This window comes from Zonotrichia albicollis, chromosome 12, assembly GCF_047830755.1.
Source record: "Zonotrichia albicollis isolate bZonAlb1 chromosome 12, bZonAlb1.hap1, whole genome shotgun sequence".
NCBI classification, from domain to species: Eukaryota; Metazoa; Chordata; class Aves; order Passeriformes; family Passerellidae; genus Zonotrichia; species Zonotrichia albicollis.
The window spans coordinates 16657122-16680858 of record NC_133830.1 but is presented as its reverse complement, the minus strand read 5'-3'; the positions used below and the strand labels follow the sequence as shown (position 1 = coordinate 16680858).

The 23737-nt window shown below is 49.2% G+C and overlaps 1 protein-coding gene across 2 annotated transcripts in view; it reads right to left on the bottom strand.

Annotated features, from left to right (window-relative positions):
- BSN (bassoon presynaptic cytomatrix protein) overlaps positions 1-21663 on the bottom strand; it is an 88561-nt gene extending 66898 nt beyond the window's left edge. For both annotated transcript variants that reach the window (XM_074550064.1, XM_074550065.1), the window contains exon 1: positions 21353-21663. In XM_074550064.1, the coding sequence (XP_074406165.1) occupies positions 21353-21513 (161 nt within the window). In that variant the 5' untranslated portion in view covers positions 21514-21663. The remainder of the gene's footprint in view (positions 1-21352) is intronic.
- Positions 21664-23737: the final 2074 nt, after the last annotated feature.

The window sequence follows — 23737 nt, the reverse complement described above, 5'->3', positions numbered from 1 at the left end:
CAGCTCAGTCAAGAAGTAACAGCAGAACCCCACTGCAAACCATGAAATTGCTCAGATCAGCAGAAGGATACATGTTACCTTACGAAACGAGGCGCGATTTCAGCTTTCTCTTACATAACCCAGCGGCAGAGATGCAATTGAATTACTCGGTGTATTCCGAGTTGAACTTTAGTCAGAAAGTTGCACATAAAAACGTGCGTGAGAAGTTTGAGAAGCTCAGCCTCCTGCCAGCCAGGGCTCGCAGCACTTCTCCAGCACAAACCCACTGCAGGAGGCAGCCGTGACTCTGCTCTGCAGCCTGCAGGGCCCTTTCTGCAGGGACACGGCCAACACGCACTAAACTGGCTTCTCACAGCCACACTCACAAGTGGCTGTGAAACCAGAGCCCATTTATTAAAGGAAAACCCCTCCAGAAGCCTGATGGAGGCAGGAGAACTACTTGTACTTCCTCACCTGTCAGGCAGAACCAAGCAAGTCACAGGTGAAAGCAGCTAAGGGCTTGTTTCCCAGGGGCCACAGCAGTGGGAAATCAAGAGAGAGCACATTGGCTCCCTTTTAGTAACCAGCACTGAAGGGGCAAACACAGACAACAGGGGTTTTGTGGGCTGGCTGCCCCCAGCTGAACCCTCTTCTGGGTGATGTGAGTCTTGGCTGGGCAAAAAACGCCAGCTGGGACGATTCTGGTCCCCAGGACAGGGTGATGAAACCTCGCTGTGAAACCAGAGCTACTTACAAGGAGCAGCCCTGAGGCTGGCACTGCACCCACTGCTGGTTCTGCAGCAGTCCCACAGCCCCACAGCCTGGGTAGGATGCTCAGCACCCCACAGTGCTGAGGGATGCTCCTGAACATCCCAAGGAGCTCTGGAGCAGCTCCAGCTGCAAGAGCTTTGAGCTGCAGTGCACAGCATGACAGCCTGCACACCCTCCTCCCATGTGGCTTCAGGGCAGGCACCCTGTAATGTGCTGCTGATGCATCACAAGTGCACCAGAATGAATCCATGATGGAAGATATTTATCTAATTACCAAATAATTTGGTCCATGTGCTTATCAGTAATGCCCACAAATATTTCTCAAAAAAGCAGAAGCCCTAATGCCCTCACTACCTGTGATCTACAGCTGTTTAAGGAAAAGTATTACTCAGAACCTCAAATTTAATACATTGTTGATTTACCCAAGCAGGGTCTGACCTTATAAAGGTTTAAAAAGGGAACTTAAATGCATAAAACTAATGAAATTCAAAGTGCATGTTGCCACAGTAATAGGAAGTTCGATGAAAATAAATAGTAAAATAGCACTTTGGGAATACTTTCTGTCTGCAGGTTGAAACCCACTTCTCTGGAGAAAGAATCACAATAATAATAAAGCAAAGCACTAAGGGAGAGAGTGATCTGTTCTAGACTGAAGAGAAAATTGCTCCTGGCCCTACAGCAGCACCTGCCATGAATGTTGTTGGCATGTGCTGCTCCTCCATTGTTAGTTCTGACACCCTTCAGTTCAGATTTGGGGTTTGACTCCTGATGTCAAGGGCTGCAGAGCCACTGCCTCATAAAACACATAAAACCATGTGTAGCTGGTGGAGATTGGAGAGCTCAGCCCCAGACACCAAAGGAAGTACTGTCAGAAAGCAAAATGCAACTTCTCACTTAAATTTAATATTTCTGTAAAACCCTCAGCATTTATGTATTAGACACACCCTATCCTAATGGTGTATTAAACAACTCTGAAATAACATTATATGGTCAAATAAATAATTGTTGTTTGGAACAGCAGAATGGTTTTCTGCCCAGAGAAGCTGTGGCTGCCCCATCCCTCGAAGTGATCAAGGCCAGGTTGGATGAGGCTTGGAGCAACCTGGGATACTGAATGTGTATCCAGTAAGGTGTATCCAGGGGGTGGAATGAGGTGGTCTGTAAGCTCCCTCCCATCCCAAACCATTCTGTCATTCTATTCCACTGCAAATTTCAAAATTCAGGGGTTTTCCCCATTTGATATGAAAAATACTTGCCGCCAAGTAAGAATTCTGACTCCGTCAGGGAGCTGTCAGGTAACACCCAGACAAGTTCAGATTCCCTTCCCAAAACAGTGTGGCTCTCTTGGAAATGGAAAAGCCCATGAGGAACAATAGAGCAGGTGCTGTTATTTAGCCCTGAGCCTCACTGCTGGCACACAAGACAGAGGAGGGTGTTGGTGCTCACTGTCTGGCAGGTCAGAGATGCTTTCCCAGACTGGGCTCCAGCTCCCTGCACCTTCTCAAGTGCTAAGTAATGCTGGGCACCACCTCCATCCCATTCCCAGCAGCAGCTTCACTCCATGCACTTCTACCAACACTGCATTTATTTATTTTATAATTATCCAGGATGCCTCAACCCCCCTGTGACACAGGCTGTGCTGTCTCTCACTTGCACCAGTTGAACATATCCGTGAAATTTTAAGACCAGAAGAAATCATCTGGTCTGTCAAATACAGTAACTCAATCCAGGAGAGATGCCTCAGGAAAGAACATGAGAATAGTCATATGGAATCAAACACAGGCCCACGCTCACTGCATCTTCTGCAAGGATGATCCAATATTTGTATGATTTGTACCCATCTATGAAACCTTTTTTTTTCCTGTTACAAAAGCCCAAACTGCAGCTCAGCCCTATATTGGTTTTTTTACAGGCTTTATCACTGATAGTTAACTAGCACTGGGCTGATAACCAGTTCCAAAGAATTCCTCCCAATTTCACTAGAGTATCTATTAACAATTAAACTGGAATGCCTTAATAAGGCAGGATTTCCTCTGTTTGATGGGGGATGTATTGATTTTGCACTGCCCTAACTGCTGAATTAGAAATATTGGGTGATATGGAGTCCAAACTCAGCTGCACTCTCTGTAACCAATGGAGTAATAATTTTGTACAGCTAAAGAATATCAAGTGTTTGACTGAGTGTATTAACAATTATACTGTTAAAGTTTTCATTTATTATGTCCTATGAATGCTTTTTATCACAAGAAGGGCAGGCAGGCAGCTCTACTCACCTGCCCACAGTCACTGGGAGGGTGGGCAGCTACTGTTTCCTTCCTTTTTTTATTGTTTGTAAATTGAAAAATTGTGTCTTTCCTATTTCTTTCTAAAACTCCCTCCATTTTCCAGCACAAGGCTAAGTAACAGAAATTAACTCTCAGCTCCATGAAAGAGAGGTGGTAAAGCTGCAAGGCTGCTGCCACAGAGCCCAGAGCCAAAAATCAACCTGAGACATTCGTTAATCCATATCCAGCTCTGCCTCTCCATCAGATACTTCTGATTAAAAGGCCCAGAAATTCCCTGGTTCCACTCAGGAACAGACATGGATATGGAACCAGCCTTTCTATTTAGGGCTGACACAACACCCTGGGAGGAGATGGATAAGTACTGAGGGGGAAGAGCTGCCCAGAATGATCAGAAGCATGAACAGCACAAGGAAAACCAAGGGTCAAAGGCATTCACCACAAAACCAAGCTCAGCACTGTGAGATGTCACAAACATCTCAGATTTTTTTATGCCTGATTTTTTCCCTAATGTAAAAATAACATTTTTGCATTAAAATTGCAAAAATTGGGAAAGCTTTAAAAACAAAGTCCTACTTACAGCCAAAACAAATGTTAGACTGCTTGCTGGTTAATATTTAATTTCAGAAAAACATGATTTGTCCTAAACCAGACTTTTGATGCCACAGCAGCACCAGGGAAAAGATGTCAGCAGCATCAGTGGAGATAAAAGCAATACAATGACATAGCACTGGTTTACAATCCTCTGCCAGCAAATTGGTACAGCTTTCTTATTTGGGAATTCCCAGGTAAAGTCAGGGTCTGTAGGAGGGAATTGCTCTAATTTAACTCAAGTAGGTTCATCAGTGCCACTGAATTTTACAGGCAAGACCCAGGCTTGGAGCCAGCATCCCAAGAGATGTCAACAGGCCCTTTGTCAGCAGAGGTGCTAACTTGGGAGCAATAACCATCACAAGGTAAATGCCAGCACTGTTAATGTCTCTGCTATAAAATCAAGCAATAACAATATTACACAAAATCTACATGCACAGCTGGTAAATGAAATCTTGTTGACTTGTGTGGGAAAGTTCAAGAGACAGCATTGGTTTTCTACTGATTTATTGCTTTTTGTCTAATTTCACATCCCTGCCTTGAGCACACTGGCCACATCCACCTGGCAGTGATTGCATCCACAGGAGCTTGGCATTTGTGGTCTGAGTAAATCCTGCAGGAGCTGCAGCCCTTCTGTGCAACCGAGAAACAGGGATTGCATCCCTTCCTCTGCCTGCTGCTAAGGGAAAAGGGTCCTTGCTTGCTGGGCAACTCATCTAATTACTGCATTGTACTAGATAAACACCATGAAAATAAGTGGCAGTGTCATCATTATTTTACAAATTGCATGCCCTGCTCAGGCTTTTCAAAGAGGAGCTGAATTTGTCCATAGAAGGGAGCTTCCAGCTTCAAAACCAGATCAAAAATCAGCAAAATGAGGACAATCAAGTCTTTTCTGATAGTAGGAAAAAAAAAAAAAAGGAAAGCTGGGTAGGAAAAGAGGGAAAATGATTGTTTATCTGCAAAGGGATGAGCAGCACACAACTCAAAGCATGAAGAGGGACACGTGAAGAGGCTCACACCCAAAAGAGGGAGGCTGGGCTGACCAACAAGAATTGGAGCTGCTCAGCTACGAGCAGAGATTTGACCTAGTTGGTTCGACTGCAACCTGATGTGAACATCCACATGACTGATTTTAAGAATCACTGAGTGTAACCTATTTAGGAAAAAAAACAGGTAGCTAAACAAGCTGGCAGTTGTACTCTAGGTCAAAATGGCACTGGGTTTGACTTGGAAAGACATAATTCTGAATGGTTATGGGTTGGCAAAGGAACAGCATGGGATAATAGCAAATGTTAGCTGGTAACACTGCCTGTCAGCAAGTCTGACTAGAAAATAGGACAACCCTTTTAATAAATAAACAGAAAAAGAAGTGTCTGATGTGGAGGGCCTTTGGTTTCAGCTCTGTGCACTGAAATTCTCACACTAGCAATGCTCAGATATACCCCAAGCTTGGGTGTTCTATTGGGGGCAGCTTGTAGCTCTAAAAAGTCCTACATCCAACACAGGGAATCCTGTATCAGGCTCTGCTTTGACAAAGAAAAAGCCCCCAGCAGTTACAGAATTAAGCAGCTGCTTAAATCCAAGTATCCCTAAATTGATTACACTGATGTCCATGCAGAAAGAGAATCACTCTGGAAATGGATGGTTTAAAAACAGCGAATGCCACACAGCTGAAATCAAAATAGAAAATACGAAATGGTGACTAGAAACCGTCAGGGAGTATTTTATTAGATGGCAACATAAGCACTCTTGTGAAAGGCCACAGTGTTTAATGACTTGCTTTTGTGAGCAGTGGAAAAACCCTGTTCTCCTGCAGCTTTGTGCTCCAGGGTTGCCTTATCCCCATCAAATAAGATGCAGCTCCTGTCAGGCATTTTCCTGGCGACTGAGGCATCCCTAAAGCTCATCTCCTGATGCTGACAGCGTACTTGAGCTCCTGCTTCCACCCCATCTGGTCATCATGCAGGTCTTTAACCTCCACCCTCACACCTGTTCTCATAAATACAGAGAAATGTGATGGTTTGAGTGCTGTGCCTCGCTGTTACACCCAGGCAGGGGGCGGCACAAGGCACGGGCAGCCAGCACACCGAACGGAGCCCTGCCCAGGGGTGGTGCTGCTGTGGGTGAGCAGCGCTGCGGGCACCCCTCTGGCCCTGGCTCTGCAGGGGATAACACACCAGAGCTGCTGCTGGCCTTTCTGTTTGAAATGCCATGCATGGAAAGGTAACAGGATCCAGGAGATTTCCAGCTTGCACAGCCACCACCAAGCAGTTATTCTCTGCCTTAGCACCATGTCTAGCTCAACCCAGAATCTGCAACAGGAGAACACATCAATGTCACTCTCGCTGCTGCTCTGTCAGGCACGGCTGTTGAGAGGCATCTGCCATCTTATTAGCTGAATCCTACACAGCAGAAGGGTTTATGACTGATTTAAGCTCTAAATAAGCATTTACTTGCTTATTTTCATTCCTGCACAACTGCCTTTTGGTAAAGGTTTTTGAATCATTATCATTTGCAGTTGGACTAAATGATCATTGAAGGCCCTTCCAACTCGACCCTATTTTATTGTATTCTGTTGTTTACCATTCTAATTTTGCTACGTGGCAAGCAAATACTTAATGTGCACCTTACTTAGCCCTGGTTGAGCCAAGAGTAATTTCCCTTGGAGCAGTTTGCAATATAAACACAGAGCTGTGGCTGTTCCTGCCCACCAGACCAACATCCCCAGACCTCTCCAAAGAACCCCAAGGTCAGATGTCTGTCAGACACCCTGTACACACCGTAATGAACATCTGCAATTAAATGCAAGGCAGCTGATCCCTACAGAGTCCAGAGCAACCTCTATGAACCCCAAGACCTGAACAGGAGTCAGGGCAGAGTTTTGCATCTCTCACATGAGCTCTCACAAGCCAGAAGGTCACTGAGTGACCTGCAGACCACCCCATGCTGCTCTGGGGAGCTGCTCTTTCAGCTGCTGATGCCTGAAACGTGTGGCCACCACTGTCAGGATCTTGGCCAAACCCTTCAGAGCCAAAGGCAAACAGGCCTGACAGAAGAGCTGGCAGGTAATGATCTCAGTCCCATATATATCAAAGAGATCACTTTTCAGATAGCCTTACAGGAGCAGGCACTGTAAAGGTCCAAAGATTTGAACAGGGTCTCCTTTTAAAATGATAAAATTGTTACTGAGAACATTAATGATCTTGAACTTCAAAGCATTAAAATACCCCAGGGGTAAGTGCAGTGTCCAATATTCATTCTACTTCAGCGAGAGGGAAAATCTGTTTCCTCTGTGATAGCTGAAAACTACATTTAAATCTTCCAGAGATGGAGTAGAAGCCACCTCTTGATCAAAATGCCATCAGCTGCAGGGTGTGAGAGGAGCTGTACAGCTCAGTGATGAGAACCAGGGCTTCACTGTGCCTGGGATGGACACAGAGAGCCTAGAAAGGCTATGGGGTATCCAATCCCTCTCTGCCTCTCTCTGGGCACTTAGGAGGTATCTGGAAGATTCAAGGCAAGGAGGAACATCACCTCATCCAGTGAATGGGTGCAGCTGGAGGGTCAGCTTTGGACCTGCAGTGCAGGTGAAGCCTTGGAGTCTTTGGGGGGACCTGGTGGGAACAGGAGGCATCAGTCACCCCAGCTGCTGGGCCTGAGGACACTGCTGAAGGGGAGGATGCTCAGCAGGTCTGGGCTCATTAAGTGCCCCTTGTTTAGCATTAATTGAGGTGATGCTGAGGGTGGCCATGCTGCAGCCTGCACAGGAAAGTGAGCTGCTGCCTGCAGAGCTCCTCTCCTCTTTACTGCAGGATTTGGAAGGTCTGCAATGAATGAAGAGCTGTGCCACAGAGTTATGGCCCTGCGACCAATACCAAGGAGCACGTAGGGAAACAGCAGCTAAAACAGGGATAAACATCCCCAGGAGCCATGGAGAGGTGTGGGCTGGAGCCATCTCTTCAGTCTGATTTCCACTCAGCTACTCAATTGTTGCCTCCATATCCTTCCTTGTACAACTGATTGCTATGAGCAAGGCATTTATGTGTGGTAAAATTACATCAAAGAGCCATGACAATCTTGAAAGTCCTGTGGGCAGCAGCAAGGACGAGGATGGTGGGGAGAGCACCCCAGGCAAGGAGCAGCCGCTCCCCTCAGCCTTGATCCGCTCCCATCCCACATGTGAGCTCTGGCAGTGCAAGGGTAGAGGAGCTGATTGTTGCAGTCACGCTTAACTGAAGGCCTTTGTCCCAGGAAAGCCAACACCATGAATTACTGCTCTGTATTTACAAAATGCCAGCAAAGCTGAAAGATAAACCACGGCATGAAGCTGAGGAATGTTTATGGCACACGGCTGGTGAAAGCTTATCTTGTAAATCTACGATTATAACCCACGGCCGCCCTCCTTGAGAGCCTCTCTGATTTTAATTAGCAGCGACACAATTTTTTGTTTAGTTCGTTAGCTGTTCCCTAAAGCAATGCAGAATGAAGCTACCTGCTCTGGACTGAATCCTGTGACAGGGATGTGCCTGCTCTGAGGAGCCAAACCTGACACACAAACCTTCAGGAACAGTAACAGACTCGGCTTCAATCTATGTGCAGGACTGGGAAACGACACAGAAATTCACATGATTACTATAATTTTCAGATACAACTGGGAAATAAAGAAGAGAAAAAGTGAGAAGGTTTGTTAGAAAGAAATTAAAAGCAGCAGGTGGAAGGGTAACAAAGGGAAGTTTCCATGGCACCTGTTAGCAAAACATGCACTGTCAAGGAAAGGTTTAAGACAAGGCCATAACACAGCAATAGCATTAAACAACCAAGCTACAGGAGTAAAAGGCAATACTTAGTATGAAAAATCATCTCAAGTGGGAGAATTGTTAGGATAAAAATCTAGAAAGAAAGGGGAGAAAGAAAGGGGAGAAAGAAAGGGGAGAAAGAAAGAAAGAAAGAAAGAAAGAAAGAAAGAAAGAAAGAAAGAAAGAAAGAAAGAAAGAAAGAAAGAAAGAAAGAAAGAAAGAAAGAAAGAAAGAAAGAAAGAAAGAAAGAAAGAAAGAAAGAAAGAAAGAAAGAAAGAAAGAAAGAAAGAAAGAAAGAAAGAAAGAAGTGATAGAAGAGGAATCCTTCTTATGGGTTTATAACTTATCAGGATTTAGGACACCCAGGACAGAGGCAGATGGTCAGGTTTTCACAAGCAGAGGTGCAGGATCTTGCCATGGGATAAATGGGATATTCATAAATGGCTTGGGAAGGAGGGGGGATAAGGAAAGGACAAGTTTGCTGAGCCATGGAAATTTATTCAGCATATTCAAAGCTAAAGCTGAATGCAAAGAGCTGTAGAAGGCTCTCCTGAACTGGATGTCTTGAAACACCATGGCAGGTGAAATCCAAGGTCAAGAAATGCAGAGTGAGGCACAGAGAACAACCATAGCCACATGTGGTGATGGGTTCTAAATCAGACACTGATGCTCTGCAAAGAGTTCTGCAAGCCATGTTGGACCATTCTCAGAAAACATCAATTTAATGCTCATCAACAAATATAGAACAATCCACCCCCAAAAATACACAATTAAGTTATTTTGGGAAAAAGGCAGTTTGGAAAGCAATTCAAAGAGAAGAGCAAAGGCAGCCTGTTCCCTTGACTTGCTTCTGGCTTCCTTCCCCACAAAGAGTGTGGCACCAAGGTCTGGCTTTGCAATTCTCCCTTTTGCATTCAGGCTTGACTCTGTGCAGGAGCTGGATGGATTCCTGCAGGTGCTGGCTGGCTCAAAAAATGAATCCAACACGAGCAGCATTTGTCACAGGTGGCAAAAAAGGGTCAATCCAGGGGTCTGGCTCCAACAGATCAACATCCCAGTCATCTCCACACCACACAAGGGTCCCCAGACTTCTGCCTTCCACAAGAAGTTGGTATTCAACCATTAAGAAACTGGGAAGACTGCAGGGCCCTTCTTTTGGATGAGTTCCACCCATGCTCCAAAATTAAAATCTGATGCAAAAAATGTATCATTATCCATCTCCATGACAGCTTGAGTCAACCAAACTCAGCCCAGAACGGAGAACAACATTCATTCCAGGCATAAAAAAAAAGGAAGATCCATCAGAAAGAGAAGTGCTGTTAAAAAAGAGGCAGTAATGACAGACCAGAAAGAAACTGGTTTGTATTTTTAGAAAAAGGAAAGAAAAACACAGTTAAAAAGCAATTTCCAGGAGAGGAAATCAGAGTGCCACACTGCAGAGAGACAGGCAGCTCCTAGTGACTATGCAGCAACCAAAAAATCCTGACTTTGCACCCTCATTTATCTGAGCCTGGGCAAATGAAACAAGGCACCTGATTTTTTGTGTGTGTCTGTGAAAAACCACAGCATTTTTATCCATCCTGCAGTTTGTGTCTTTGCACCTCTACACATTTTGGCTATCTCACAATAGTCCCTTTTCCTCTTCCCCAGGCCATTCAGGTCCTTGATTTTATTTTTTGGTTGTTGCCTCAGGTTACCAGGAGAGTGGATATCCGAGGTGTGGAAGAGCAATCAAGAGCTCATTTGGGCAGGGACTGAGGAAACAGCCATCAACTGATCCCTCACAAAGAGCTCCAAATACAGCACATGTGGAGAGGTACATGGAAAACGTGGTGAGCCCACATCTCCCTGTGAGGAGGAGAAATCTGTGTCCAACACGGCCAGGTGACTTTAAACAAAATCTTCACATCAGATTATGTTTCTCAGAAGCATTTCTCAGCTGCAGAGGTTTCTTTTCTTCCTCCCTGACATTCCCCACACCAGCTCACAGGGTCCAAAATTGTCTTTTATTTAAGACTGTGGTTGCAAATGCCTGGTGGGACATGCCCAGGGGCTGGCACTGGATGGGCTCAGTGTTTTTGTGTCTTAGATTTGCACTTTCTGGTTTTCAGAGATATGAACTGGAATAGCAAACCAAACTCAGAATCATGTTTTTATGTGTAAAACTCATTATTCACAGCAGGAAAGGTAAAGGAAACCCAAGGAACAATACATTACCAACACTGTCAGAGACACCATCAACTTCAATATCTCAAGCTGTTTAGTTTAAATGTACTTTTGAAATAGACGAGTCTGAAATTCCCCTGCCAAATTCTTTATAGGATCAAAGGAAAACATTTCTCCAGCTTCTGCAGCTCTTTGAGGCTCCTTGTCCCTGCCTGCGTTTCCCTGCTGCACGTACCTCAGCCCAGAACATTTGTCCCCAAAGAGATGGAGGCATCTGCATATTTGATGTATCTGTCCTTGCAGAACCCTCGGAAGGCTTAGCTTGGCAGAAATGGCAGCAGGTAAAATTTAAGGCTGAGAAGTTTAGTTGGGAAGGGAAGCAAATTTTAGACAGGTTGAGAAGCAGAAGGCACTTTATTCCTACCCAGAGCAGCTGCTTGGGTTTTGTTTGTGTATTTCAAATAAAAAGAAAGGTGTGATAATTTGTCAGTTCAGAGTGTTTGGGTCTGTATTTTCACTTAATAATAAATCAAAATTAAATAGGTAATCATGGAGATGGGTTGGATGAAACTGAGTTGTACGGCCAAGAGGAATCCTATCCTAATCCATTAACCAGTGCTTAACATCCATTAACAATGCAGGAGGAGGAGAGCCTGGAAGATGAGGAAGGCAGATAAAATAAAGCAGAAAAGGGATGCCTAAAGAGACAGTTCAGAGTTTCCTCCCAGAGGGATGTTTCTGGATGCCTTATTTTTGCCAGGTTGAGGCAATCAGTGGCATATAATGTAGTGATAGGCATCATCTTTTCCACTCCAACAGGAACTGATGCTCTGCTATAACTGCAGTGTGTAACCAGTCAAAACCTCATCCAATATAGTGGTAAATGGGCTCTGAAAATCACCACCATCACAAAAGGTTCTATGTAATACACTATATAAATGAAAACAACCTCTTTTCCTGTTGTGCTCTCCAGCTACAGGATTCCCAAGCAAAACATCCACAACTTAGATGGGAAACAGGTGGGAAAAGGAGAAGGCTTGGATATTTTTGCTCCTTGGGACCAGAGATCTGCCCTGAATACAAAGGATGGAGTGTTTTACAGGGATGAGAGCAGCACCCACCGTCACCTCCTCACGTCCGCCGGCGTCAGGAGCACTCACGGGAAGCGGCCGCTGCTGCCCAGCCCCAGCACAATGTGCTCCAGCCCTATCTGCTCCAGACATCTCACAGCTCATATCAGAGCTGCTGCAGCCCAGGGATGTGCTTGGGACTGACAGCAGCTCCCTCACCCTCCCAAGAGCCATTCCCAGCACAGGAGAGTGGAGAAGGTTCCAAAGGGCAGCATCCCAAAGGGCCACTACCAATGCTTGCCCAGGGTGTTGAGAAATCCTGTGATGAGCTGGGAAGAAGAAACCCAAATTATGGTGGCTTATTGTTGGTGGGCAGGAGACAACAATGCTGATGCATCTGAGAGAAAACACGGAGAAAATCTACGCACTTGGAGGACAGCATGGCGTTCTTTGTGTCCTACAAGGGCTACATTAATGGGTCTCAAACCTGGAACCCCATGAGTCTCAGACTGGAGATCAAAAATGCAGCAGAAGTTCATAAAATCACAGAATCATTCGGGTTGGAAGGGATCTTAATGATCATTTCATTCCAACCCCCCTGCCGTGGGCAGGGACACCGGCCACCAGACCAGGTTGCTCCAAGCCCCATCCAGCCTGGCCCTGAACACTTCCAGGGATGGGGCAGCCACTTCTCTGGCAAGTTACCGCAGATGAACTGCTGAAATAGCCCACAGCAAAATTAAAATGGAAGAAAATACATTTACTCCTTCCTGTCAACTCAGAGGTTGTTGCTGAGCACGATGAGAACAGCTCAGGCTGTGGCCACCTCGGGTGTTTGAGGCAAGCAGAGCAAACCCAGCCCAGCAAGGCAACAGGCGCTGCTGGAACTGCAGCTGCAGCACAGCCCTACCTGCCAGGGCTGCAAACCAGCAGAGTTCACTCTGCCAGTTAACTGGGAGGTTAGTATTTAAACAAAAAAATTAAAAAAAAAAAAAAGGGAGAGAAAAAACCCAACCAAACAACAATTTGTCTCCCTAAGAAGATTAATAGGTGCATTTAAAGAAATCAGGCTGTAGGCTTAATGAGAGACAGGCAGCAAAATCCTAAATGTGAGACCTCCTACAGTTTTTCAGTCCAGCTGTACAATCAAATAATAGTTTATGTAACTAGGATTGAAACTAAATAAATTAAAAGTAATTTCATGTTTCATCAAAAGAAAAAGTACAGTTTGGAGTCAACATGGAAAAAAGATCTAGTTCAACCCCACATTTTCCCCAGTCTTTCATAAGCTTTGTACTATCAGCTGATTTGGGTTTTTTTCACACGACGAAGGCAAATTACCAAGTCCCTTAAGAACTTATTATACATTTCCAATTTTCAACCATTCCTATTTTATAACGCATAAATTCACATATCTATAAGTGAAATGTTTTCTTTAGAAGATGAAAGAAAAAAAAAACATGCTGTTTTTCCTAGGCTGCAATCTGTTTTTTGGTTAAATAATAATAAAAAAAAAGGGTGGTTAGCAGCTACAACATGTCAATCTTTGCAAGTAATTCCCACGCACAACTTCATCCTTTTGCAGACATGAAATATGGCAAAATCTTTTCGTACTCTTCGTGTCTAGACTGATGAAGGAAGGGCACAAGATACCAACAGACTCTTTTTTCTACTGGAAAGCCCATGGCAGACCCATTTGGGTCTCAGGTGGGTTTTTAAGAGCACCAAACCCCTCAGGATTCATTCAATAGCTGAAGACACATCTCAAATTGACTTCATACCCCCATACAACTTCTGAGGATGAAGCAGCCTGAGAAGCACTGAGATCACACCACAAGAGGTTGCATACTCCAAGCATCTCCTAACAAAGCTAAAAATCCACAAATAAAGGCAAATTTCAAAATAAATCTCCCTATTCAGGATGCTACAACCCTCAGGACTGGTCCTGCAAAGGGATGTCCACGAGAACCAGGCTCTGAGCCTCCCAGCAGCTGGAAATGCCCATGAGCCCCCAAGGCCAAGAAAGACTCAAGACAGGCTAGAAAGCAATGTTGCACTGGTATGCAAGGAAACAAAGAGAAAAAGGGTTCAGGGGCTGCTCTCAGCTATTGACATCTGGCCTTTGCAAGCGTCCCTGCTATGCCAGGCTGGACTGAGGAGGTCCTGCCACCCTTGGACATCCTGGCTGAAATGCAGGATTTGGCCACATCTAAACCAAATGACATTTTGATTCATGGTGATTTTTCTTCTACATCTGTCAGAGGAGCTGTCAAATCCTCATCTGAAAGCTGTTCAGCGTGGGAAACTGCTCTGTCATGTCTGAGAGCCTGTGGTCCCTGTCAGGTCCTGGAACAGAGTGAAGAGCAGTCAGTCACACATGCCCAAAAACCCTCAAAATTCTGCAACATTTCCCAAGCAGCATGGATGGGTTTTCTATGCAGCATCTGCTTGCTCTAAGTTCAGTTAGAGCTATCAAGACCCTCCAAGAGGACAGGAAATGCTCTTCTCATGAGGACCTACACATGATGAGAGAAGAGGTTCAGGTGGCTCTAAGGTCCCCCCTTTTTTTCTCCAGACCCAACACCCCCAGCTCTCTCAGTCTGCCCCCATAGGAGTGTCTCATTTAGGATCTCAGTCATGACCTCGTTAGTGGGGGTGTGATGGGGGCTCTAATGGTGTCTACCAGCAAGTAATGGCCGAGGTTTCCCCCAGGCCTGTGCTTCCAGCTGTCCCCAGCAGTGCCCTGCACAGCCCACTGCATCACTTGGCTCTTGGACAGGGAGCACCAACAGGCTCCACATGGAGATGCTCATCTTGTCCTAGGGAGAAGGTGTAAAGGCACTTCCTTCCTGTGCCAAGGACGGGGGCAGGAGAGGGGTCTGGGAACAGCCTGGGCAGGAGAGGGGTTTGTGCTGTAGCTCCTCTCAGAAGATGCCCAACGCACTCAACTGCATTAAATATATGAACATTTTTCTTCTATTGACAATGACCTAGAAACACAACTAAATCATGTTTGAAAAAAGAGAATGCACCAAACTATTTAATCACATCTTCAGGGGGGAATGAAGCCAGTAAGAACAGCTAATCTGCTGCTCATCACAAAAACTATAGTTTTGGACTGAGGGCAACTTTGTACATTCAGAGGCGACAGTTTTACTTAAACCTTCTGTGATCATATATCCCATTGTTCCATCTGGTAAACTGCTTCTACACTTATTTATGCTCACTCTTAACATCCATTTCATTACCATTTGGCTAGCATAGGCCTCTGAACTGCAGAGGTGTCTTTGCTAGCCATCATAACCATCTTTGCCTCCCAGTGCCAGCAGCCAGGCTGGAGGGCGCATTCCCTCCCCATCTCCAGCCAAACCATGGGACTTACACAAATAATAAAAGAAAACAAAATAAAAATTGCATTCAGAGGTGCTTTCCTTGACTTGTCAACACAGGCAGGCAGCTGCTGTCTCCTGCCCACCCAACCCACTGTCCCCAGTCTCTTAATGGGGCTGGGGTCTCTCTTCAGTATCAAACACACACTAGGAAAGCTGCAGAGGCCAGGAGCGAGCGAGACACCACCATCAGTGTAGTTAAGTCATCTTTGGTATTAAACATGAGCAGAGCACCTCATGAACATCCCTTCCAGCCATGCCATCAAGCCCAGGCCAGCATTAATAGGGTCCAGCAATGCTGATTGCTCTTACAGGCTCCTAAATAGCACACTGGGGGTGCTGGGTGCTCTCAGAGAGGAGCCAGCTCACCACATTCATAAAAACTTGCCAGCATCAGTGACATGGAAAGCGGTACGACGCGCTCCTCGATGACTGACAGGCTGCACAGCAGCACCTCGGGGTCATGCCAGAGCTTAGCACCTCCAAGCACGAAAAAAGACAAAAAACCTTGTTTGTAGGAATAGTCGTGCTCATAGACTGATACAAAAATAACAGATCTGTCATTCAAACAGACATTTGGAAACACAGTGATGGCTCAACAGCGACGATCTCAAATTCAAGATGAATGACAGCTTACGATGTGTGGGACCAAGATGACCATCAGCACTTGCTGTCACTCACTGGCCAAAAAAGAAACCCAAGGAACATCCTGGAGCTGCAGCACTCAACAGCAAAGTCCACATGATAATGTTATTGTCACATTTAGTGAAAAATGGTAACGCCTTTGCCATGAAACTACTTCACCCTACTGAGCTACCTGCTCTTGGGAAGCACTCTGCACCCTGACTGCCTGTCCCATCCTTCCCAAGGGACACCTCATACACCAGGAAATTGGGAAAGGATTGCTGGAAAAACACCCTGGGCCAGCCCCAGTGCCAGCCCCAGCAGGGGAAGCGGTGAACATGGCTGTGCAGAGAGGCTGTGTGGCAGGCAGGCTGTGGTGTTCTGCCACTCCAGATGCACATCAAGTATTCCCCAAACTCATATAAACTGCAGGAATATGCCACAGCACTGACTATCTGTTTGCACTGAATTGGAGACATGATGGGAAACATCAAATATGTGCTTGATTCACACAGCAGAGAAAAGAAACAGCTTTATTGCAGCACGCTGGAGAAGCAGAAGTGGAGAGGCAGCAGCCAGCTCAACATGAGCAACAATGTGCAGGGACCCACCAGCCCCAATGGATGTGGCCACTTGAGCTGAGGCTCCATTCCTGAGCATCAGCAGAAGAATCAGGATCGTTTGGGCTGGAAGAGACCCTAAAGATCACCTAGCTCCCATCCCCTGCCATGGGCAGGAACACCTTCCACTAGAAGGCTGACCATCAGCACTCAGCTTTCCAGTGCAAAGGAAGCAGCCCTGCCACAGCTTCCAGTTGTACCAGAGGAAGCCCAGGACTCCTCCAACTTTTCAGCCAACACAGCAAAGGACATCAATCCTCCCAAATTCTTCTATATCCTTTCTGGGCAGAAGTGGGCACTGCAGGGACATCCCCAGGAGCCCCTCACCCAGCAAAAGCCAGGGGTAAAGATCCACCACATCCAGGCTGGATCCTGCAGTGAGAAACCCCAACCTGTGAGGCAGACTGCAAATCTGTGTATTTGTTTTGGAAATAAAGGCATTAATAATTGATGCCAAACACTGTGAATATTGATGAGCACGTTCCCAGAAGAGGTTTTGGAGTTACTTAAGCACCCAGAATTGTGCCGTCTGGATTCAGTGGCCTAATGGCTGCTGTCAGAGCAATCACAATACGCAAAGCACTGTGTCACAGCCAGCACCGCCTGCCCATCATGACAGAAGATAAATTGATGCCCAGCGGGGTATTTAACACCACAAATATTTTGATTTGATCCATCATGTACACCATTTTCTACTCCTTTTACTTTCTGTTTTGCTCGCACAAGTTTAATGATCTCAAAACATTGCGTATCTGTTCTTCCCCTCCTCACTCAAACCCAGCCTCAGTTCCCTCCTGACCCTCCAAATGTCTTGCAGCAAATAAACTAATGCTCAATAAGTGCAGAAGCATGGCAGGCTTTTCCAGACTGCCAGTCCATGGCTCAGCCAGGGAAAAACTGTTTTAATATTTGAGGAAATTCCCAGGAATGCCTCTGGTGGTGATGCCTCTGCCCCATCCTGCGCAGGGCTCAGGGCCTTTGGGGAGAGCAGAGCATGGAAATGAGGATGGAGCTGGCTCTCTGGGCTCTCCAGGTGAGTGTGAGCCCTCTCCACAGCCTGGCTTCCCATCACAGTCTGGTTTTATTTCTAGCACAGTCATATGAAAATGGACATCGACTGCTTATTTCTGCAAGCTTGGGAAAAGTGCCCATTTAAAAAGAAAGAGGCAAAGTCTTTTTTTTTTTTGAAACAATTATCTTTATGTATAAACTTCTTATCTCTCATTGTGATGGTACTTTATGGCAAGCAAACAAGCACACTCAAGTGAGCTTCTGAGAGGGTAAAAGGGAGCATCCAAACTGCAATGGTTTGTCCAAAGTTTCTCTGATTTAAAGGGCTTTCTTTCAGTTCTGCTTCTCCTATGCTCTTCCCTATCACCAGATTTTTTACTTCAAGCTCCATCGCCTGCTAAACAGAGCAAGGCTGGATGTACAGCAGGGTAAACAGGATCAGCACTTGCCTTGCCACTGTGCCAAGCCAAGGGAAGGCTCTGAGGGAGCTCACAGCCCATGCCAAAGGTGCTACCACACAGTACTGGAGATATTCCCTCTCGGTTGCTTCAAGACCTTCAGCTCACAACCTATCTTGAGGCTTAAAAAATACTGGAATATGACCTACAGCGTGGAAAACAAAGGTCCTGGCACCTCTGCCAGTGTGCCATGGCAGCAAGCTCCCTCGCAGCCTCTCAGCCTGCAGCCTGCCTGCAGTGTGCATCACCCAGGTCCAGAGGAACAGCGGTGCTGAAAGCCCTGCTGCTCCCACACACAGCCCCTGAATTTGTGGCTGGTCCTCAATGCTTCCCAGGAGACTGCCCCTCTTCCCCTCTCCCATCCTTCAGCCTGAGCTCGTGCATCCAGGTGTCAAAAAGGGCCTTTTGCAAGCTCCACAGCTGAGCAGCAGCGAGACCAAAAACCTGAATGAATCCAGCAGAAATCAGGCACATACAGTCAGAAGCAGCAATAAAGTCTCTCTGCAGGTTACCAGCCATGTAAAGCTCTGTGCCCCAAGCTACAGCTCTGAACTTGGGATCATCCCTGCTCTGCCATCTGAGCCTTTTTCATCCATCCATCCATCCATCCATCCATCCATCCATCCATCCATCCATCCATCCATCCCATGAAACGAGCTTGTCCCTTCTGCTTACGGGGTGTCTCTGGAGGAACAGAGTAGAACTTGCCAGTCCAAAGCTTTCTGTCCAAATGCATCAGCAACCAATCTGGGCTCCTGTGATCCTACAGGTTATTGGTGCCCCAGCCATTTTCCTTTCAGGCTAGAGGCTCTGTTTGTCTGAGCAGACCAGCAGCAAGCTTGCCCTCCCTCCCTCCCCAGATTCCATCTCTCCTTGCTGGAGCACCAGAGTCAGGCACAGCCTCCTCAGGTGAGATTCCAGCAGCTCCTTGCACAAGAGTGAGCTCTGCACTGAAAACACCTTGCCAATGCAGGCCTGCACCATGCTGGCCTTTTGCAGAGCTGCTGGCAGAGCCAAACCACCCCAGAGCTGAGCATTGCCCCCAGCTTCCCTCCAACCTCTGGCTCCCCCGTGCCTCGGCAAAGCATGCAAGCAAAAAATCAAAGTTCATAAATAGTGGTAGATGTTGCAACTTAGTGAGAAGATGCTATTCCTATTTGAGTTTTCCAACCTCTGGGGTATCTTCATAGTGGATGCACAGTTCTTAGAAGCTGTTATTATGGATTTAAACACAAGAGCCCGAAATCCAGGGTAGCCCCTATAAGGTATTCAGGCTATTTCTCTGTGTAACACAAAGCAAACTGTGAAAAATGACACAGTAAAGTCCTACTACTATGGTTCTCACTGGCTTACATGTGGATTTAGGTTACTTAATTCAGAGGGGAAAAAATAATTACTCTGATATTGAAAGAAACTCACTTTCTCTGGCCACTTGAGATTTCTGGAGCAGCACCTTTAGCACTGCACACTCACTGCTTGGCCAGCACATCCTGTGCTCTGCTGAACCTTTCACAACATATGGTCTGTCTTATGTGCCCACTCCCGCCCCTCACAAAAGCCACTTTCTTCTCGAGGCCTCATTTCCCTTCATTGCCACTTTGCTACCTTGAATTTAAATCCCTCAGTGTCATCTCAGCCCCCCACACCCTCCCACGCTTAGGTTTGAAGCACTGGCACAGCTCAGCATCGTCCCCATCCCACTGCTGCTCCACAGCACAGCCTCACTTGGCCCACCTCTTTAATTGCTTTAATTAATTGCAAGGGAGGGCAGCTCCCCAGCAGCAGCTTCCCAGGAGGCACAGGAGCATCAGCTCAGTGCGCGAGGGCTGGAGCACGGCCGGAAAAAACAACCTGGTGTTTCTGGCACCAGAGGAGCATGGATGGCCACTGCTACGGACTCTGCTCCTCCACCCAGCAGCCCTGCATGCTCCAGGACCCTAAAATCCCCTGGAACCCCCAGCACTGCACAGCAGCCAACACAGAGACTGGTCAGTGATGGAGGAGCAGTGCCAGAATTGGACAGAGACAGCAGACCTGCATGGCTTCCTTGGCTCCTCTCATTACAGCAGCCTAAACAGCCCCACAGGTATTTAATTATAAATTGTTCAAGCAGCTGCGAACAACTTTTTACTGGCAGAACCCAAAGCAGAGGAGTTGGGACTCTCTAGCAAGGGAAACTGAGAAAAATGTAAAGGAAAATGAGCACAATTTCCCTCAGAGTCATTTTTTTTCACACTCACTGTGTGAAAGCTCACAGGGATCTTACAGACAGAAGCCTGCCCACAGCTGTAGCATCCCTGAAGCCCACTGGATGTCACGGTGTGCCTGTGAGCAGCCACTGCAGCCCAGCAAGACAGAGCCCAATGCCAGGCAAGACTGCAGCTCCTGCTCAGCCTCCCACCTGGATTTTCCCTGTCTGAAGCCACACAACTGGCAAGACCAGCAGGGCTCATCACTGCCCAGGCGAGGCGAAGAGCCCAGAATGGCCCTGCCCTGGCCACACACTGAGGGTGAACCACCCACCGCATCCTCCGCATCTCTCCGTGCAACTTTCTGCTCCTCGACTTTATTTTTTGAGATAGGATGATGCTTCAGGATTGGCTTTTTTCTTTTAAGAAATATCTCTTATCCCACACTCACTTCCAAAGTATCTCCCTCGCAGCTGGCGCTGCCTGGCAGAAGGAGAACGGCTCGGTGCAGCTCCCTGCGAGGTTTTGCACCGATGACTCCTGGCAGGGCTGCATGTCCCTCCTGTTACATAACGACCTTTCCCGTTTGGTGCTGGCTCCACTTGGGGTGGCCACGTTTGGGAGTGGTCACACGTGGGGTGGAGACGTTTGGGGTGCTCACATGCCCCGGTGCTCTCAGCCGTGTGCTGCCAGGCACCCTCCCCCCATCCCGACCAGACCCACCAACCCTGAACCACCCTCCCTTCTCCCTATGCCTCCCCCCTTGCTGCTGGACCGGGCAGCACCCCGCTTTGTCCTGCCCCCCAAACACGACACTCCTCCCCAGCAACTCCATCCCTGTCCCACACCCAGCCCCAGATCGCAGCTTTGCTCTCCCCAGCACCCAGGGGTGTCCTGGAGCTGCCCGCTCCCCTGGGGCTGTACCTTCCAGCAGTGACCTGCCTCGGGAGCCTCCATCACCTCCCTGAGCCCAGTGTACCTCCCTCACCTGCCTGCTCCCTGCTGCCCACACCCCGCAGCCGCCCCGTCTGTGCCCTCGGCTCCAGTCCGTGCACACTCCTGTCTGCCCTGCCTGCGCTCGCCCGCAGGTGCCCCACAGAACGGCACCCCACGGCAGGAGCCCCACGGAGCGGCCCCCCACGGCACCTCCAGCCCCAGCCAGCCCTGCCCGCCCCACAGCAGCCCCGATCACAGCTCCCCGCCGCAGCCGGCACCGCTCTGCCCTCACCCGACACGGCCGCAGCTCCTGCCCGCGTGCCCCCCCACACACACCCGCACCGCCAGCCCTGCTCCCCTGTGCCCACACCCCCACCGAGCCGTGCCCCGCGCCCTCAGAGCCCCCCGCAGCCCGGAGCCCGCGCCCGACCCCGCGCCCCCCGCCGCTCCCCGCCCCGCGCTCTGACCTGGGCCCGGCGGCGGGCGGGAGCTGTCCGCCGCCGCCCGGTGCTGAAGGCGGCTTGGCGGCGGCGGCGGCGGGCGGCGGCGGGGCCCCTGCGGCGGCGGCGGCGGCGGGCGGCAGCTGCCCGTCGTCGCCGCCGCCCTCCAGGCTGGCCTCGTTACCCATGTCGGGCCGGGCGGGACCGGGACCGGGGCCGCTCCCTCAGCGCAGCGCCGCCCCCGCCGCCGCCATCAGCCCCGCGCCGCCATCGCCGCCCGCCCGCACCGCCCCGCGCATGCGCTGCCTCCGCGCCCGCTCGCGCCGCGGGCACGCGCGCGCTCGTCCGACCAATCGCCGCCCGCCCCGCGGGGCCCCGCCGGCACGTGCCCCCCGGCCCCGCCCCGCCCCGCCCGCCGGCCAATCGGCGCCTCGCAGCGCCGGCGCTCGCGCCCGCCAGGCGGCGCCACTCACGCTCCCGCGCTGGCCGTCAATGAGCGGCCCGTCTATCGTGACGTCACGGGCCGGCGGCCAATGGGCGCGCAGTCCCGCATGAGGTTACACACAACAGCCAATGAGTGCCCGCTCCCCCATGAGGTCACGGGCAGCTGCAGGATGTCACACACCACTGACCAATGAGGTGTCCCCCCCTTCATAAAGTCATGTGCTGCTCCTGGAAGTCACAGCCTGACAACCAATGAGCACCTGCCTCCTCCATGATGTCAGAGGCTGCTTCAGAACATCACACCACATCAGCCAATAAGCAGCCCCCTCCTCCACGATGTCATGGGCTGTCCAAGAACATCACATCCTGCCAGCCAATGAGCATCTTGTGCCATTGTGAGGTCATGCACTGCCTTGTGATGTCACATTCTGCCAGTCAGTGATTGTTGTACTCCCTGTCAGGTCACAGCAGCCCTGCAATGTCACATGCTACTGTGCAATGAGCACCCTGCTACCTCATGACATCATGGCAGTCACTCTCAGCCAGGCAATGAGAACATGCCTCCCTGTGACGTCACAGGCTCGCTGATGAGGCAATGGAGCCTCAGCCAATAACGACCCTGTCCTTCCCATGGCCACCCAGAAACCAGCCAGTGACAACCACTGCTCTCCTATGACATCACAGGCTGAGCCAATGGGCTCACACACTGGCCCTAAGCGCCAGTCTCAGCCAGCCAGCACCGCCCTTTCCATGAGGTCACACAGCACGCAGCCAATGGCCACGCTTCCTCCGTGTGAGGTCAGAGGCTGCCCATGACGTCAGAGAGTAGCAGTGCCCAGCACCGCCGGGGCTCCCTCCCGTCCCCACCGCTAATGAGGGGCGGTAATTAACGGTGCCAGTCCCCGTGGGCGCAGGGACGCGCTGCCACCGCCGGTCCCCCGCTGCCACTGCCGGTCCCCTGCTGCCACCCTGCGGCTGCCACGGCCCGGGCCCCCCCTCGGGGGACCCCAGCGGGGACCCAAAATTGTCCCTGGGCGCGCCGGCCCGGGCGGAGCCGGGCCCGGGCCGTGCTGGCGGCTGCTTTTTATGGGCTGTGAGTCAACTCACACGCGCTAAATCCCAAAATAAACGTGAAACTGGGTCCAGCCTCACCTCGGAGCGCACCGAAATAGCAACCGGCTCCAAGGAGCCCCAGGAACAGGGACCTGAGCGCCTTCCCCGCCCCTTCGTTAGCCCCAGCCCAGGGAAGGGGATGCTGGCGCTGGAGGTCACTGCTGTCCCCCGAGGAGCAGGGGTGGGGTGCAGAAGGTGTAACACGGGAGGAAAAGAGCTTTGGAGGATACGAAAGCACTGAGTAAGAGAATAAAACAGCTTCAGTTCTGGGCAGGGCAACAGATGTGCAATAAACCAGAACAAAAACACATCAGAAACAAACCAGGAGCAGAACGGCTATGGAAGGTTAAAGTGCAAGAATAGATGAGAGCCAGGACTTAGCAGGCGGCCAGGACATACACAAAGTTTGGTTTGTTTGGATTTTTTCCTGAGGTGACGTGCTCCCCAAACACAGGAGACTCAAAACATCCACCTTGAACGCAGCAGAGGTTGGAGCAGCTGCCAGCAGCAGTGCTGTGCAGGCAGTGCCCAGACAAGACACTCAAACTTGAGATTAAACTTGCCCTGGTATCAAAACAGTCCCAAAACCCTTCTCAACCCCAGCACTGCAGGCTGGCATCTGTTCTCCCACTGTGGGCAGACACCACACCTGCTCTCCAGCACCCCAAAATGGAAGCCCATGCTCCCCACCAGCCCCACTCTGCCTTCTTAAAAGGGTCTTCCTGATCTGGAGAGATCCAGAGCAAGTCACATTTACAGGCATTTGACACCTACCTCAAAGGGACAAAGACAGCAGGGTCTCTGCAGACCCCCACCCAGGCTTCTCCTCTGCAGAATTCACCTTGCTTGATTAAG